The sequence below is a fragment of the Rhynchophorus ferrugineus genome, unplaced genomic scaffold (assembly GCF_030347505.1).
Source record: "Rhynchophorus ferrugineus isolate W39M unplaced genomic scaffold, kcgeb_rfMv2 rfM4, whole genome shotgun sequence".
Classification (NCBI taxonomy): Eukaryota; Metazoa; Arthropoda; class Insecta; order Coleoptera; family Curculionidae; genus Rhynchophorus; species Rhynchophorus ferrugineus.
Window position 1 is genome coordinate 391,048 of NW_027472583.1, and position 17,598 is coordinate 408,645.

At 32.5% G+C, this 17,598-nt stretch overlaps 1 protein-coding gene across 4 annotated transcripts; it reads left to right on the forward strand.

Moving 5' to 3' along the window:
* Positions 1–818: 818 nt before the first annotated feature.
* LOC143195433 (uncharacterized) lies at positions 819–15,807 on the forward strand. 4 transcript variants are annotated; one of them, XM_076402528.1, is made up of 22 exons: positions 895–1,279; positions 1,343–1,583; positions 1,642–1,718; positions 1,771–1,956; positions 2,009–2,248; positions 2,310–2,525; positions 2,583–2,822; positions 2,884–3,212; positions 3,511–7,923; positions 8,465–8,646; positions 8,700–8,929; positions 8,986–9,227; positions 10,206–10,394; positions 10,990–11,190; positions 11,344–11,446; positions 11,500–11,788; positions 11,847–12,178; positions 12,233–12,595; positions 12,650–12,867; positions 12,925–13,446; positions 13,573–13,796; positions 14,876–15,807. In XM_076402528.1, exons 2-22 carry the CDS (start codon positions 1,396–1,398, stop codon positions 15,180–15,182), a joined length of 9,291 nt encoding a protein of 3,096 aa, XP_076258643.1. In that variant the 5' UTR covers positions 895–1,279; positions 1,343–1,395; the 3' UTR covers positions 15,183–15,807. The 4 variants fall into 4 exon arrangements, with proteins under 4 accessions (XP_076258644.1, XP_076258646.1, XP_076258643.1 ...); XM_076402530.1 differs by having other exon boundaries at positions 2,589–2,822; XM_076402529.1 differs by having other exon boundaries at positions 819–1,583.
* The last annotated feature ends 1,791 nt before the right edge of the window (positions 15,808–17,598 follow it).

Consider the following 17,598-nt stretch of genomic DNA (forward strand, 5'->3'; position numbering starts at 1 on the left):
AATGTTATATCGATTTTTTTTAAATATCAATATTTTTGTAAGCCGATGTTTTTCATTATTTTATCGAAAAAAATAAATATATTTATCAAACATTATAAAAAACTGTTTAATTATTTTTAATAAACCTTTTACATTTATACTTAATTTTCAATATTTAGTGTACTTTGTTATTTAGTTTTAAATGATTAGTACATTTTAGTATTTAATTGTAAGAGTTTATTAAAAATATCGATATTTTTAAAAAAATAAAGTAAACGATATATCGGTATTTTTTAAAATAACTAAATATCGATATTTTATTTGATGATCGATCGCCGATCTACGGATGCGGAAATAATATCGATATATCGATACTTTCTGAAAAATATATCAATTTTTTCAGCCGATATTTCTTTTAGCTGATATTTTAAAATGATTTAAATGTAATTTTTAATAAACCTTTAAAATTGGTTTTTAATGTTAAAGGTTTGGTGAATTTTAATACTTAATTTTAAAGATCTATCATATATCGAAATATCGATATTTCTCTGGGAGGCCAACACCCCTGTCCCTATCCCTATAATATAAATAAATCACAAATATGCCTAAAATTATATGCAGCCTGGATTTTAAAGGGAAGAAGAATTAAATATGAATAAAATTGTAATGCTAGGTCCACAACACAACGTTTAATCAAGCGAAAGAAATGATGAATGCTGCCAATTTTTTACAAATATTTATTAAAGTGCTAAAGACTAACAATTATTTAACCGAATTCTACAAGGTAATCTTGATGTCTAAAATATGTCATAGTTTTTTTAATTATGCCGTACTCTACAAAACAATTTGAAATTCTTTCGAGCAATTCGGGTAAAATTTATGAACCTACCATAAGAAAAAAAATGTCAAAGCACTGTTGCCATCAAGAATTACTATCTAGTAATATAAGTGTATATATAATGTACAATTAAAATGCTGTTAATATCAAGTATTTAAAGGTTTAAGACTACATTGTTTTAACTTTGAGATTTAATTTTTAAATTGCAATTGTTTAAACAAAATTAGGTTGGCAGTGTGGCGACGCCAACTTACAAGGCATCATGGGAGAATAATGAACCTCCATGACAAGTTATCATTGTTACGCATTTTCACAAAAATATAAACAGATATAATTTTTGGTGACGTGAGAATTTTTATGAAGTTTCATACAGAACAATTTGTTATCTTGTAGTGTTCTTCAATAAAATTAGTGCATGATGTATTATCGCACGTAACGCTTTAGGCGGAAAAATCGGATATTGTAAGACAACCTGATTTTAAGCTATAGATGTCAAATAAATATTTACAGTTTATTTCTTGACAGCAAATATATTTTATAAAAGTTCTCAAAACATTCATATAACTATTCTAAACGCTATGTATGATGATACTGATGCAATTGATAATGCTCCTGTTTACAACAGGGGTGATATTGTTTGGGTCAAACTGAGCGGGTGTTGGTGGCCCGGTGAGGTTAAAAATATTGAAGATGTACCCCAAGAGTTGCTCTCCCAATTTAGGAAAGCTCCTTTAGTTATTGTAAAGTTTTTTGATGAAGATTCATAGTAAGTTGATTTTTATTCATTTTTAACAAATTCCTTTTTTTATGATTTTACCTTTTAGTGAATATGTAAAGAATTGGGCCCATATTTATCCATATAATTGTGAAAAGAAAAATGATTTTATTAAAAAGGGAATGGGTGAGAATTTATCTTAATTATTGTTATAAATAAATAATATTGTAATTTATAGTTGGTTTTCGGTCCAAAAGCAGTCATATGTCCAAATTTCCAACTGATATTGGCACAGCAGAAGAAAGAACAAATGGCAATCCAAACATCTTAAGTTTACCAGAATTTTTACCTGTCAAAAAAATTAATTATGATGAAATATTTGGTTCTTCCCTTGCGAAAAAGCCAAAATTATCCTCTACTAAAAGTAAATTTGAAGAGTCTATTTAATATATTTTTTTTTATATATGCAATTTTAGAAATCACAGGTAAGGATGCCTCACAACCATTGATAACTCACAGGCGGTTTGTTGGCAAAGATGATTATAAGGCATATATTCGTCTGCAATATCCTGGAAAATATATATTATGTGATAGTGATGAAGAGGAAATCAAGAAACTAAATCGAGAGCCTACAAAAGATTTAAATTGCAGATTTTGTTCTTTTATAACAAAAAGACTTGAAGTGATGATATTACATGCTAAAACACATTTGAAAGGTATACATTTTACTTTTTTATTTAGGCTAATTTCTTAATAATACATATTTCTTGTAAATAGCTAATGTGACCTCATCAGCAAAGCGAAAATCAATGAAATCAAAGAATGTAATACTGACTGATTCAGAATCGGAATCTGAAATGATAAAATCTTCAAGACCAAGGCAAAAGAAGAAGAAGGGACCTAAATCAAAAAAACAAAACTCCTACAGTCACTTGGAAGACTGGTGTGAAACAGATGAAGAACTTCAGAACAATAAATCAGAAAATAAGGGAGGTGAGGTTCTTTTAAAAAAAAAATCTATGAATAAGTGATTTTTTTATTATAATTTAGAATCAGTGGTAGAAAGTGACTCCAAGGAAAATTCTAAAAATGCTGATAACTCTATAGCATCTCCAGTTAATAAAAATACCCAGGAAGATATAAAAAATTGTTTTGATTTTGAAGAAGAAGATGAAGATGAAATTATGCTACCTTCTTCCATAGGAAGAAAAATACCCAGAGTTTTACCTGAAAAACCCAAGACAAATATTTCAGAATTAATAGAGGAAGAATCAGAAAAAAAAATCTCTGGTATGCTTTTTTCATATCTAAATGTTTTAATTAATTTTTACTATAGTGATTTTGTTTTTAGATGAAGCAGGAGACTTACTTCAAGTTAATGAGAAATCAACTAATCAGCCAATCGATATTAACGTCACACCAAATGAAGGGGATGAGACTATTGACAAAGCATTCAATGAGTTAATGGAAGAAACCTCAGTACCCAAATTGGATGATATCACTCAAACATTGAAACCGGAGCAAAATTTTCATGATGCCACGACAATCAAATACCCTGACAAAGGAGGTACCGCCTCTGAAGGCGGTACCTCCAAACGAAAATGTATAACGTCATTTGAGGATTTTGAAACTGGATTTCAAGAGCGGGAGTTAAAACAACAATCTGATGTTAATGATAAGGTGATTATTACTTGTTGATGTTACAACATTTTCTATTTTGCAATTGCTAAGAACTTTTGGTTGAAAAACCGAATACTGGTTGAAATAAAACACATGTTCTTTTGCTAAACTTTGGATGTTTACTTTAAAGCCTTTTTAACTCTAGAATTAATGTGAATAAATATTAAATAAATAATAAAATATAGATAAAATAATATCTTAATAGAGAAAGTTTCGCTATAGTTAATACAACATTTTAAATCTATTTTTTATCTAACTCTAATTTAACAAAACCAGTTTTAATGTATTTTTCTTATAGATTACTGATACAGCTAAGAGAAGCGATGAAATGCATGAAGGTTCATGTAGCATTTCAAAAGAATGGGAAAAAAGTAATGAAAATGAAATTACAGAAGCTGTAAAAATTGCAAATGCTACTATTTCAAGTAAAAAGGCGATTGAAGATAGCGTTAACCTTGAAATTGACAATAAAATACCAAATGAACAAGAGCCGGATGTCCAAGTTGAGACAAAAAAGTCAACTGGTACCAAGAAACATGCGGGGAGGAAGTCTCAGCGATTTCCCGTTCAAGAAGATTTGGGGCGTGTTGGTGGTGGTCAAAGCTTCATACCAAGTGAAGAAAATACAGAAATAGTAGCAAGTCGTAGAGGGAGACCGAAAAAGAAACACGAAGCTGCATACATGATTCAGAGTGATGATGCGGGTTTAATTAGTCAAGAACCTGAAGAGAACACTAAACCGATATCGGATAGTACTGAGTTTAAAAAAATCAATATTCATAAAACCAAAAAGGGTAAACAGAAAAGTATATTACCAGAAAAGAGAAATAGCACTGAAACAGATGTACCAAAGTCTGATAATATTGAAGCGACTGATAATAAACTTGTAGAGAAAAAAAGAAATGAAAAAGTTGACAAATCTATTCAAGATCATATCGAAAAACATGAAGGAAAAGGCAGAAGAAGTAAAAACAAAAAACGCCACAGCAAACCAGAAATTGTAGTGGGAGTTGTAGAGAATGAAGAGGCGGCCAGTAAAAGCGATTCCAGTGAGTTAGTAGAAGGTAATAGCGATCCTTCACCAAACGTGGAAAAAGTAAAGTCGTTCGAGGGTCCTGTCACTGCCGAATTATCTTTTCAAAATTTCGAAGAGATGATACATAAAAGAAACGACTTGCCCTCAACTAAAGGAAGAAGAAAGAAGAGTCAAACTGCAGCCGTTAAATCTAAAAACCCGTTGGATTTGGAGGAAAAATCGACCATTGCTATGGACGAGATTCAAGCTGAAAACAAAGAGGAAAAAGAGAATGCGGTTGATGCTAGCAAATCAAGTAAACAATCAACAAGTGTATCTTCAGATAATGAAACTAATGTGTCTGTGGCAAAACAAGGAGAACTTAATGAAGAATCTAGTGAGCACAAACGGTCTACAAGCTATAAGAGCCGCCGACGAAGAAAGCACTCGAAATCCGATTTGGTACAAATTGAAAAAAATAATAAAGAACCAAATGTAGAAGTATTTGCACTCTCCAAGGAAAAAGTAGAAAACACAGAGTTAGAAACTGAAATTAATGTATTCAGCAACAATTCTGAAGTAAAGACATCGATTCCTGAAGATGTTTCGTCTAAATTAGTGGACAATACTACAGTAGCATGCGTCACCGGGTCCGGTAGTAGTGATATTGAACAGAAATCAGAAACTAAACCGTCGATAGAGGAAAATATCGTGAATAGGATATTGTCAATGTCAGCCATATTAACAGTTGATACCAATAAATCTGACAGTAATGAAGCGGAGTCTTGTGAATCTCCCGATGCAGGCAAAAGTGGAATGGCTAAATCGGATGAAATTCTCGAATCAACCGAGTATAAGAATACTAATACAAAAGCCAAGAGAGGGAGACACAAAAGACCTTCTAAAGGCGAACATATCCATATTAATCGTCGTATCGACAGCGATATTCTTGAAACGGAAGGAACAGAAACAAATTCAGAAAAAAGCATATCGCCAAGCCGACAATATAAAAGACAGTCTCCATCTAACAATAAAACAACTATTATTAAACCTATCAATAAATGTCTGCCAAAAAGCGTAGATCAAAGTGTTTTCGAATCTGCTATAGAAGAAAATTCACCCATTGAAGATGATGAGTGTCCCATTGTTGAAAATAGTGTAGAAAATAATTCTGAAACTACTATTACCGAGGATGTTAGTGAAAAGATTCTTCATTTAAATACTGAGTCTAAAGATGGTCAAATAAATAACACTATTGAAGAAAATTCTGAAACGGAAAAAAATGAAATTATAAAAGAATCGAATGACGATGAAGCATCTGTGCATGTTGTAAATCAGGAACATACTGAACCAGAAACTATATCCTCAGAGCTACAAGTTCAAATGGCGGTAATTGAATCACCAAACGAATCTGTCATTCAAACACAATTCCTCCATGATAAAGAACAAGACAAAACTATAGATCAAGAAGCTGAAGTTCTAGAAATAAAAGAAGAAAGTATGAATACAAGTAGCGTTTCAGTTGGTGATGTTTTAGAAGATGACATATCAAGAGAACTCGAAAATTCTGAAAATAAAGTTAATAATATTGCAGAAGAGGCTAATAAAAATATTGAACAACATATGCATCAATGCCATCAAGAAGATTTATGTGAAACTGCTGCTACTGTTTTGGATACTTTAAATGTAGAAAATGAAGTAAATGTAGAAACAAGTTGTGAATATAGTACAGTAGAATTACATGAAAAATTAAGTAATGTTGAAAATATGCCAACAGATGTATTATCAAATCAAAAGGAGTTATGTATAATTCATACAGAAATGGAAACGCCAAAACAAGTGACAGAAGCTGAGGAACTTCTAAAAACGACTGAAATTGATTCTGATAGTATTGAAAAGTATAATACATCTGAACCAGTAGATAAAAATGAAGATAAAGTTGATGGTATTGTTGAGGAAAGTGAAAATGTTACTACAGCCTGTGATACAAATAATGCGGAAGATAAAGAACCTGATAATGAAAAACAATTTGCAGACGAATTAAATGAACGAAAAAACAGTTGCTCAGAAAAGGATGAACATATTTCCACAGATAGACAGTTACATACAATTTCTGGACCTTTGGAAAAAGACAAAAGGTGCGAAGACAAGAACTTTGAGGAATCCGAACTTATTTTACCATTAAAAAAATCAAAAAGGGCAAATGATATCTCGCAATTCATTGATTCTCAAAAAGATAATACTAACGCGGGGCTGGAAAATAAATCATCAGACAATTCCGTTGTTCAAGACTCATCCCACCTGGAACAGCCTGATTCCAGTGACCATCTTAAATGTGTGCCCCCTAAAAAGAAAAAAATCGACTCTCTGAATGACCAAATAACATCAGACATATCTAAATCTGAAGAAATTCCTCAGCCCCCAAAGAAAAAAATGCAAAAACTATTCGAAAGCAGCCAAGCTCTAGAGAAAAGCCATGATATGCCTTTAATGTCTCCATTAGCTAAGAAGAAAAACTTTTTGTTTCAAAAGGAAGATTATGAGCAGGAACTTGAAACAAAGCAAACCAGGGATAACATTAAATTAAAGGAGGAAATTAAAGTAGATCAGAGCGTCGAGTCTATTCAACAGTCTCATGCTTCGGATCTTTTAAGCAGTACTGCAGAGCTACCTAATGAACAGTGTGATAGAAGTGGCGATAAAAATGACGAGGGGTTAGAAAAATCCGTGGATGTTAATGAATCTGAACAGAAGGCTGGTCCAATTGAAGCTATAGACAAATCTGATAGTTATAATGCATCAGAGAATTCTCCTGATATTGACTTTGAGATTGAACAAAAACCGCTTATTGAAAGTTCATTAACGACTAATGAAATTTTGAATGTAATAGGAATAACAAACAATACAGATTCTAATTTATCAGGCGAATTTAAACAAGAAACAGAAATTAAACCACTAAGTACTAGTGTGGAGGTTCAAGAAAATAATGAAAAACATGTCACAGTAGAAGAAAAAGAAGATAGTAAAGCCCTATTGTTGGAATCCAGTGAAATGCAGAATGAACCTGGAAGTGAAGAAGTAAATAAAGATAAATCTATAGATTCGCCCGACAAGGTGGAAAGTGATGCGTTAAACACACCGGAAATGCACGGCATTTTAGATCCAACAATTCCAGGCGATATCCCATTTCTTCCAGAATCCGAATTGGTCCCCATAGAAGGCACTCTCACGGTGATGTCAGAAAAAGATTTGGCTGACTCTCAAGTTGAAATTACACCGGACAAAGTTATTAGCGAGAAAAAACCGATGACCTTAGGAGCATTCTCGATGGATTTTGCCGATGTCAGTTTCGATAACAATACTAAATGCCCGAAGGAAAAAAAGATCCCGAAAACACCTGAGAGTATCGCGAAAATATCGACAGAAACACGTCCGATAGTTTCGCAGTCTAACAGATCCTATAAATCTGAACTATTAGATATACTTGAGGGTAATTCCGATTCCAGCGAGTCGGATAGCAAATATAAGTCCCCTTTCGATGGTTTTGACAAAAAAACTCCTGTAACCGATATGTTCGATTTTGAAGATGCCATTCCTTCACAAATTGTATTGTCTAACAAAATACAGAGTGACAGTGTACTGTTGGATTCTCCCAAACTTCTGGAAAGGTTGTCGATGTCAACAGATTCATCGAAGGTATATTTTTTATTTTATATATATATATTTATATCATGTGATGACTTACTGAAGACAGTTGTACAACTGTTGATTTGATTCTGTTTCTTTTCCCTGTTTTATATTTCATCAGAGACATTCGGTAAAAGTCGTCCCTGAAGTTCCTTTCCTTATTAGATATCCTTTATTATCTATTTTCCTACGGATTATTTTTATTGTCGTACGTAATCTTTCAGTCTGAACTTTTCAGCCTTCATAATCAATCATTTCAAAAGTGATTCGATTTAGTTTCGTTTCAGCAGCCATTTACAAATGCAATCTAATGAATCTAACTATCGAGTATATTTTTGTATCTAGTCTTAAGTAAATAAGACTGTTTTATTTCCAGTATTTAGTTCCGTAAAGTCGCGAGATTTTATCGACCTTTTCATCATCTAACATCATAAACTTTTTCAACGGTTAGAGCAAGTTCATTATTACCTGTGACACTGTCGTTCAGTAAAGACTAATCACCATAAACACCACATATTTTTTATTTTATATTCGGAATATTCTGTTTCAGAAAATTACTATTCAAAGCGATTTAAAAGTGAATGAAGGTATCACCAAAGCAATTGTAAACAAACCAAAACCTCCCATACCTAAGCCAGGGCGAAAGATAATTATTAAGACCTCGAAAACTGGTCCATTAACGAAAAGTTCATCCGGAGGCAAACCGATTATTTTATCAGAACAAATAATAAGGTATTTATTGTGACATGTTTGGATTAGTGTTTGTTGAGAACATTGATATTTAGGCCAGCAAATCCACCCGTCTCTACAAAAGATCAGTCGCAAGGAATTAAGAGACATTTCGAGGATATAGAAGATGTGGAGACTGCTTTTATTATACCGAAAGTAGCTAAGAAATCGGTTGAAGAGGAAGTTATAGCACTTACACCTGATAAAACCCATATATTGAAACAACCCACTAACAAGGCGAACGTCAAAGCAAAAATTCTACAACAAACCATTATTACGTCTAAAGGTTAGTAGTGACTTACTCTATTTAGGTTTGAATACGAGATAATTGTGCTTTATTAGGCGAAATAATTCAACCACAAACCACTACCACCACAACCACAACTCAATCAACACCATTACAAACGGACGAAATTGTTTTCGACATTAATTCTATGCCTATTGTTCTTTCCGATGACTTGCTTTCGCCAGAAAGTATCCAAAACATGCCAGTGGTATTGTCTGAAGAAATGCAGAAAGTGACAGAAAAGGCTTCGGGTGCAATTATCAAGAAGGCTGTATCGACTATGTCTTCCAAGCAACAGGTAAAATAAGTTTAATTAAATTTATACACTCTATATGATGATCATATCAAAATAGTAATAAATGTTAGCCTTCCAGAAGTGGTATATATATTGATGATAAGTGTATAATATATATATATATATATATATATATATATATATATATATATATATATATATATATATATATATATATATATATATATATATATATATATATATATATTGATCTGCCTTTCAACTAATACCATATTACATTAGCTCAAAAGTTTGATCCTCTTGGATCGTCTTCACAGATTTGCGTTGTCGTGAAATTGGATTACCTCGACATCAATATGATGCAGAAGTCTCTATTCATGAGTATTGGCAAACTTTCTAACGGCCCTTTAAAAGTCTACGAAGATCATTTATATCTGTTTTATTAAGTAACCATGGTGTCACCAGTATTTTGTTATGATCCCGCAGGATTATGTTCAAATTGCTTTTGTTGATACATCTCCATATCTAAATGCCGTATGCCTATAGGGCTTAACAATTTGTTTATAATAAATATTTTATTTTTTTGTTGACAGGGTAGAATTTCTTCCAAATAGCCGACAGATTTTTTAAAATATAATATCCAGGTGTAGCATATGGCACTTGCATAGTATTTATAGTAACAGATCCAACTGTTAATTTTGGTTATTGACGCCTACAAATGTATTGCTGTTTCTTCAATATCATTATCCGGTACCATATCATCAGCCATAGTAGTTATTATATTATGCTAGAACTTAACATCACCGACATACATTAGATTCTGCTGTTCTGCTTTAATTTTCGGGTTTAACCTAGAAAGGTCCATCCAAAACATAAGACTATAATAATTCTATTAAATATTAGTTATGTCTCTTTCCTACATAACTAATAAACTAAACTAGAAGACTTGGAACCATCTTCAGAAGGTTAGCATTTTTATATAAATAAGTTAAATAAGTTTGTGTTGATTTTATGTTACAGATTGTGTTCAAAACGACACAGGCTACAACTGGAACGGTTATTGGTAAACAAGGGAAGCCTAGAATTTTAAGTAACGCAACCCCTACTACAAAGATAAACAAACCAGGCGCTGCTTTGTTAGCGACTCTTGATGGAAAACCTACTAAATACGTCTTAGTACCATCGTCCATGTCAGCTACTTTATCAGCAGTAAGAAACAGCTTTTTTTATTGGGCGTTTATCAATTAATATGCTTTTTTAATACATAAATTATTTATTTGCAAAAATAGATACAGGTAAAAAATAAATGACTTTAACATATTACGCATTAGACTGGTCTAAACAATTTCATGCATGATGTTTTGTTTTATTCCTTGAACTATAGTTTTTTCACAGAATATTGTTTATCAGTTATAGACCTGTAGAAGCAAAACTAATGAGTTATTAAGTTAAAAAGTTTAAGCAGAAAATCTACAACGCAATCTATATGATTATATAAATTCGTGGAAGGTTTTCTTCATTCTTATATATTCATTTGGATGATATCTATAATATTTGATCACTTGGCAAAAATTGTAAGTACACCATCTCCGCTTAAATTCATGGTATTATGAATGCAAAGTAATTTTCTGGAAACCACTGAATCTTTGTATCTGAAATTTGTCAAATAACAATGCTTGTCTAATTTCTTTAAATAGATATAACTATATAAACATTTCATGGATGGATCAAAAAACATCATTTAATTTTTTACGCAGACAATATATACATCATTTTGATTTAAACATATATGTATCTCTTGAAGGGTAAAACATTAAAAACAGTTATAAAGAAACAAACGCCAACGCCATCAAAACAACAGCCAGTGCCCCAAACGAGTGAAATACCCAGCCAACCTGTTGGAAATAAAATTATGATTGTCACAAATCAGCACGGACAGCAACATCGGGTTGTTCTTACACCTCAGCATCAGAAATTAATAATGCAAGCGCAGAGCGGACCAAAGGTATGATGTTATAACTTTTATTATAATTTGTTAATTAATTTTAGACTATTTGTACAACTTTTATTTATTGCTTGTTGCATTAATATAGCAGGCTCTATCGAGAAGTTGGTCCAAATTGCATGAGATAAATTTTTATCATATAGTATATTTTAGGTAACAAAAACTGTTATTAAGGGTGGTATTCCCAAAAGTAGACTAGAATCCACTAGTGCGGGTCCCAGCGGTATTGTTCCTAAAACTACCCTTGTAACACAAAGTAATTTTCCATAAATAAGATGTTTCACATTATTAATGATATTTCCTTTCAAGATATTATATCTTCAGCGTCAAGTGTAGTGTCAAATACAAGTGGGTTGTTAATGCCTATAGCAAAAAATGTTAAAGCTCCCACACAAACTAAGAAAGTGAGTCCGAAGATACCTGGAAAACCACAAAAAACCATTTTGATTAAGAATCAGTTGGGACAAACCGTGAGGCGAATACAGGGTACCGATGATGCAGAGTTAGACAGGCAGGTAGCCGAACAGTTGGAAGCTATAAAAGCTCGTTCGAGGCAGCAACAAGGCACCAAATCTCAAGACGTGATAAGTTTAAATAGGTAGGTTTTTGCAGAAGCAAAATAACATATAATGGTCGCTAAATGTGATAATTTTTAGGCAAATCCCCGCTAATAAAATTGCCGGTCCACGAAGATTTATTAAAAAACCCGATGTGTTGATGAAAAGCAAGACTACATTAAAATCGTCTGAAAATACGGTTCCAGCGTTAGCTCCAATTTCTCCACAGCCAAAATTAGCTTCTCATTTGAATTTAAAGTCCTCTTCTGTCACCGAAAAGTCGACCGATGCGTTATTGCAAGTATCAGTGGCTAACCAATCTGATACTAAACTCGCTAAAACAGATATGAAGCCAGATCGTCCCCTAAATCAGTTAGTTATCCAGGATGCTCTAGGCAATCAAACAACTATTACCGAAGGACAAATACTAGGTAAGTAATTAAAGAAGAAAGTGCTTCCATTATGCGTCATTTGGCGATTTTTAGCTTTGCCAAGTGAAACTGTAGATGGGCAGCCTCAATCCTACATGCTGGTTACATTAGATGAGACTGGAAATCTTACACCTTTAAACAATGAAGCCTTAATGTCTCTAGATCCTAGTCTTGGGGTGGGTGGTGATATTAATAATGTTGTGCTCCAAGTGGATCAAGGTCAAGGTATTATGGCGGCGGTAAAGCAAACTGAGACGCCAGTGAACCAGAAAAAGGTACAAGCTGAGGATAGATTAAAAACAGAGCCAAAGAAGATCATTCAAGGTATCACGCCCAAAATGCTACCTGATGAACAAACAAAAGTTCAGGAATTGCCCACGGAAATTAATAGGGAAGATCCGTCGGCATTATCATCAGGCAAGTTTTTATTTAAATGGTAGTATATTACATATTTACTTTTATTTAAAACAGATGCACCGTTAGGCGGCCAACAACTGATAGTGACTGGGGATCCTATAGCGACTCAGAAATTTTTGGAGTCTCTCTCGGATGGTACTACAGATTTAGCAAATATACTAGCAAATGCTGATGGTGGTAGTGTAATAATTCAGGCAGATGGTCAGCAAATTTTCATAAAAACGAATTCAAGCGACGCGCAAAGTATGGTTGGACTAGGAGGAAGTCCAGAGGTATGTTTTATACTAAGGTCTCATAAATTGTTTAAACATATAAAGATTTCGCTCCAGGGCGCAGGAAATCCAGTATTTTCCTCGCATAAACCAAATCAGGACATTTTAGCTGCTGCTCTAGCAGATACTGATGTCTTCCAACAGACAGATCAGTCGTTACCGAATTCTTCAGTAAAAAGTCAATTAAGTCCTGGAGGTGGTACATCGCTGTATCCAATGCACGTTGGCAATGTTTTGGAAACCAGCCTCACTTTGAGCTCCCCCATAATGACACCTCTTGAGGTACCAAGTACAAATAGTAAGAAAATAGACGATCAAGCGGATATTCTGAATCAAGTACCTAAAAATGTGGATCTCCCTATTACAATTACGGATCCAAATATATCGCAGACTGTTTCTCACCAACAATCTGCCGGTTTAATGGAATTAACGCTACGTCTGACTGAAACCACAAGTTCTTCAGATATGAACAGCCCCTCTTCATATGCTTATACACTACCAACTTTAGATGAAGCAGTAGGAATGACCCAAAAACCCTTTAATAGCAGCATGCCATTGTTAACGGATGACGTTACCGAGGTACTACCAAGTTATCAGATACGATTTCAGTATCAACTTGTCTACCATTTGCCCAAGACAAAACTAAAAAATTATACATACTACATATAATAAACAAATATATTGTAGTTAACATATTTATTTTAGGTTGAAGGCAGCAGGTCCATGAAAAAGAAAGAGTCCTTAATTGGAAAGGATATTGACGATCATAGCACCTTTGATTCTCTTCAACTGATACAAGATACTATAGAGACATCGAAGCAACATAATCCAAAAAGTGATACATTTGGAGACATAAATACATTACCTATTCTCACGGAGGATGTTGTCGAAGATAGTACTAGTAGCATTGATTCAACAAAAGTTGCGAGGTAACATAATTGCATACTTGCAATAAATATTTTTATTGATATTAGAAATTTTTAAGTGTTGTGTATATTTCTTTTAACTTCAAACCCAATATTTCAGTTATTTTAATCACTGAATCAGTTATGTCTAGTTTATAAACTAAAACAAATTAGTCGGTGATAAAATGACTAAGAGAGCGCTTGAATTATAGATGGCTTAATCAGTCTGAAAAGATAACTTACCACGGACCACATCAATCAAAGTATTCTATAAACTATGCAATGTTTAATTGTATATGCGTCATCAAGATCTTTAATGTATTGCCTGCCGCAATTTATAAATTGGTTTTAGAATCAGACAATATTTTCCTTCTCATTTTATTCTAGTTAAAAAGAGACACAATGCCGTCTGATTAGTTCGAATACGTAAACGAATGAACCTGTCAATGTCGCCTAGTTGTCAGACGTATGCAAAATTCTTGAAAGCAATAGTGATAAGAGTTCTTGAGAGCAATAGTGGTAAGAGTTCAATAAAACCACGTCACCTAAATTTATGACGTCAAAACGACGCAATGTCGCCGCATCAACTTTGAGTTTTAGTTCATTTTGGCTATATAATGGACATATAACTAAATTCTAATTTAAATAAAATAATGAAACAAAAAAAAGTGATCAAACATTATTTGTATTAAATAATAATAAGCACCAAATTAAAATTTATGAAAACAAGTAAATTGCCCAAACAAAATTTACCGGTTTACAACCTCTAATTATTACCACTAATATTTTGAACAACCACGTGAATTTTGTAGGCTCATTCGGTTACATGTTCACACGCATCATCATTGTATCTCTTTTTAAGTAGAATCAAATGAGAAGGAAGATATTGTCTGATTTTAAAAGAAATTGAAAATTTGCGATAGGCAATACACCTTGATGACGGGTGTTTATGTGAGTTCACTGTTGTTTTAAATAGACTATACTTTCTCTTAAATAGAACGTTTTTCAGTTTGATTTAAAGTTTATGAAACAAGCCAAATCTCAATGCGAACTAAACCAATTGTTTATTTGATAATTTAATGTAACATCTATGTTTATTGTAGATCTTCTCCGAAAAGTAAAGATCACGACATCGTGAACGAAGGCCTTTGTACACTGGGCGGTGAAATGTGCAGCTCTCTCAGCGAGCCGCCTCCAGACATGTTCGACTTAGGTCCTATGATCACTAAAGAAGAAGAAATATCCAGTGATATATCGTCTGTGCCAGAAGGTACGGTAATGTCACCGAACAGCGAGACGTCAGGAGAAATTCCGCTGCAACCGCAAATCGTTGCGACCCTTAACGATTTGAAACGGCCCTGTTCGGAAACCGAAAATGAACAGAACGAAAAACGTCAGAAATTTGAATAAAAATTAACGAACTCGAAGGTTGTACATAGACTGTAAATGTTTACTTGTGGAAATCGGGGGAGGACGCAATAGGGGGACACTTTTTTGTCCATTTGATGAGATTTTTTTAAAAATGTTTTCAAATTTTTCAGCATCAAGTGAACTATTGCAGTCCGTAGAGACAGAATTTTTATAAACCTCGTATCGTTTTTTTTTGTACCATAATTGTTATTATGTACGTTATTGTACATAAATCAAAATAATTTTCCGAAACTCTTTCATCATCAATTTTTGTTTGCAATTATTCATTGTGTTTGTATTTTCACGTTTTCGATCTTGGGGGCGACATTAATTAATTTTGCTTTGTTATGTTATTTTATAGTTTTATTAAATAAGATTTATTTCAACCTGAGATGGAACACGTGGATTTATCAGAATGGTAAATAAGCACATAATCTAATTAAATATATATAAAACCATTGTCTGTAGGCATTATTTATAGAACTTTGTGTAATGGATAGTGTGACCATAAAACCCTTAAATCCGTTTTAAGGTTATCGGATCTTCACACTGTTAGTCTTTAGTAAAAATTGAAATATAAGTTTATTAAAATAATATATTATTTATAATAAATATTTCAAAAATATACTAGGTGCTTTATTAATATATTGTAAATCCCACAAATTCATTGTAGTAACAAAAATCCTTAGTCTATTTTAATAAATTGGAAGTTATAGACATTTGGGGTAGCAAATTCTGTCATTTTTTTAAAGATTGCAATCAAATCAAATTTTTAATTTTATCGCCAGTTTTTTTCTGCGCGTATAGTTGAATTTAGCCGTTATTCCGTCCATAAGGTGCTGGTATAGGTTTTAACTTTTTTACACATAAAATAACATCTAATTTGCACAGAGAACTATTAACTAGAATTCTATGTTAATATACGAACAACCCCAACAAGAACAAATATAGCCGGCTTGGTGGCACAGTTTTAAAGGCGATGGGATGATCCTCCTACTATTGCGATAGCTGCGGGTTCGAATCCTACTGGGGCGGCATGGTCGTAAATTTATGTTTGTGATTGTTTAAAATGTGTGAATGTTTTAGGCAAGAGTGTAAGATCCGACAAGAAAAATGATCTCAGTAACCAGGCTGGGTAAGACCGGATGTCTTCTGGGATGATTTCTAAAGTTGGTCACTCGCCAGTCGGTAGCCTCAATGTTGAGGACAGTGGTTTGGAGCCCCGGAGCACACGTTAAACTTTAGGCCCAGTCCAGATAAATCCATAGTTGGTAAAAGGAGACTTTAAAATATATATAATGTATATAAAAAAAAGAACAAATATATTTTTGTAAAATTAAAAAGTCAACAAAAATCGTAAATATTTTACACACTCAATTGTTATAGTACATGTTAAACAATATTGAATGATTATTGTTTTTGTTTACAGTAATATGTTTTGGGAGCCTGAATTATATTATCAGTAAAACAGTATAAATATTGTTATATGAAGATGTTAAAATAATTAAATAACTTGTTATCAAGGATATAATTCAAATATATAGAAATACGTGAGATACTTCAATTTGAATCACAAAAAATTGAGAAGTCCTCTATATTTTGTGATTTGAATCAATGATGTCATAAATTAACATAAACATAAAATCTTATGTGTAAAATAATTTTAATTACTTACGTTACTAATTACTTACGTTAACAGTAATTTACATATTATTATTTTAAACTATTATTTCAATATCCCTTGAATAGTTCAGGTATTAAGATTTCGACAATATTAATTGCAGGTTAGGAGAAATGTCTTCTGAGATAAATTTATAAATATAGCTTTAGAAAAGTTTTTGTTATTAGAATTGTAACATTTTTCTTTAATTCGTTTATGTTATTGTAGGGTTTCAAGTGTGTATATGTATCTATATTTATTATATATATATATATGCATTATTAGTATTCAGGCCCCCTTTTATGTGATATTTTTTGGGAAAATTTTTCTTAGCCAGTGATTGTTCGAAATTCTGTGATTTACCGAATTATCTAAGATAAAAGGTAAATCATCAATTATTTAAGAGATGCGGTTGAAGTTAATTTTTTGTGTATTCCTTTAATTATAGAAATGATACCTTTAAAATTTATACTTTTTGGTGTAACCATTATAGCAACAGTAGGATTTGCTGTATATAATCATTTCCAAGACAATAGCTCTAATCAGCACCGTTATGGTTCCCAAAATAGAGGTAACAGTAATGATGATAATATAACAGTGACAATACCATATCAAGAGAGGTAAGGTATTCATATTTATTAAATTTACACTTATAATAAATTCTAATATGGACAATTGGTAGAATTGTAGAAGAGATTGGTAGAAGACGAAGAAAAAGGAAAAATTCCCAACAAGATATTAATTGTACAATATGTT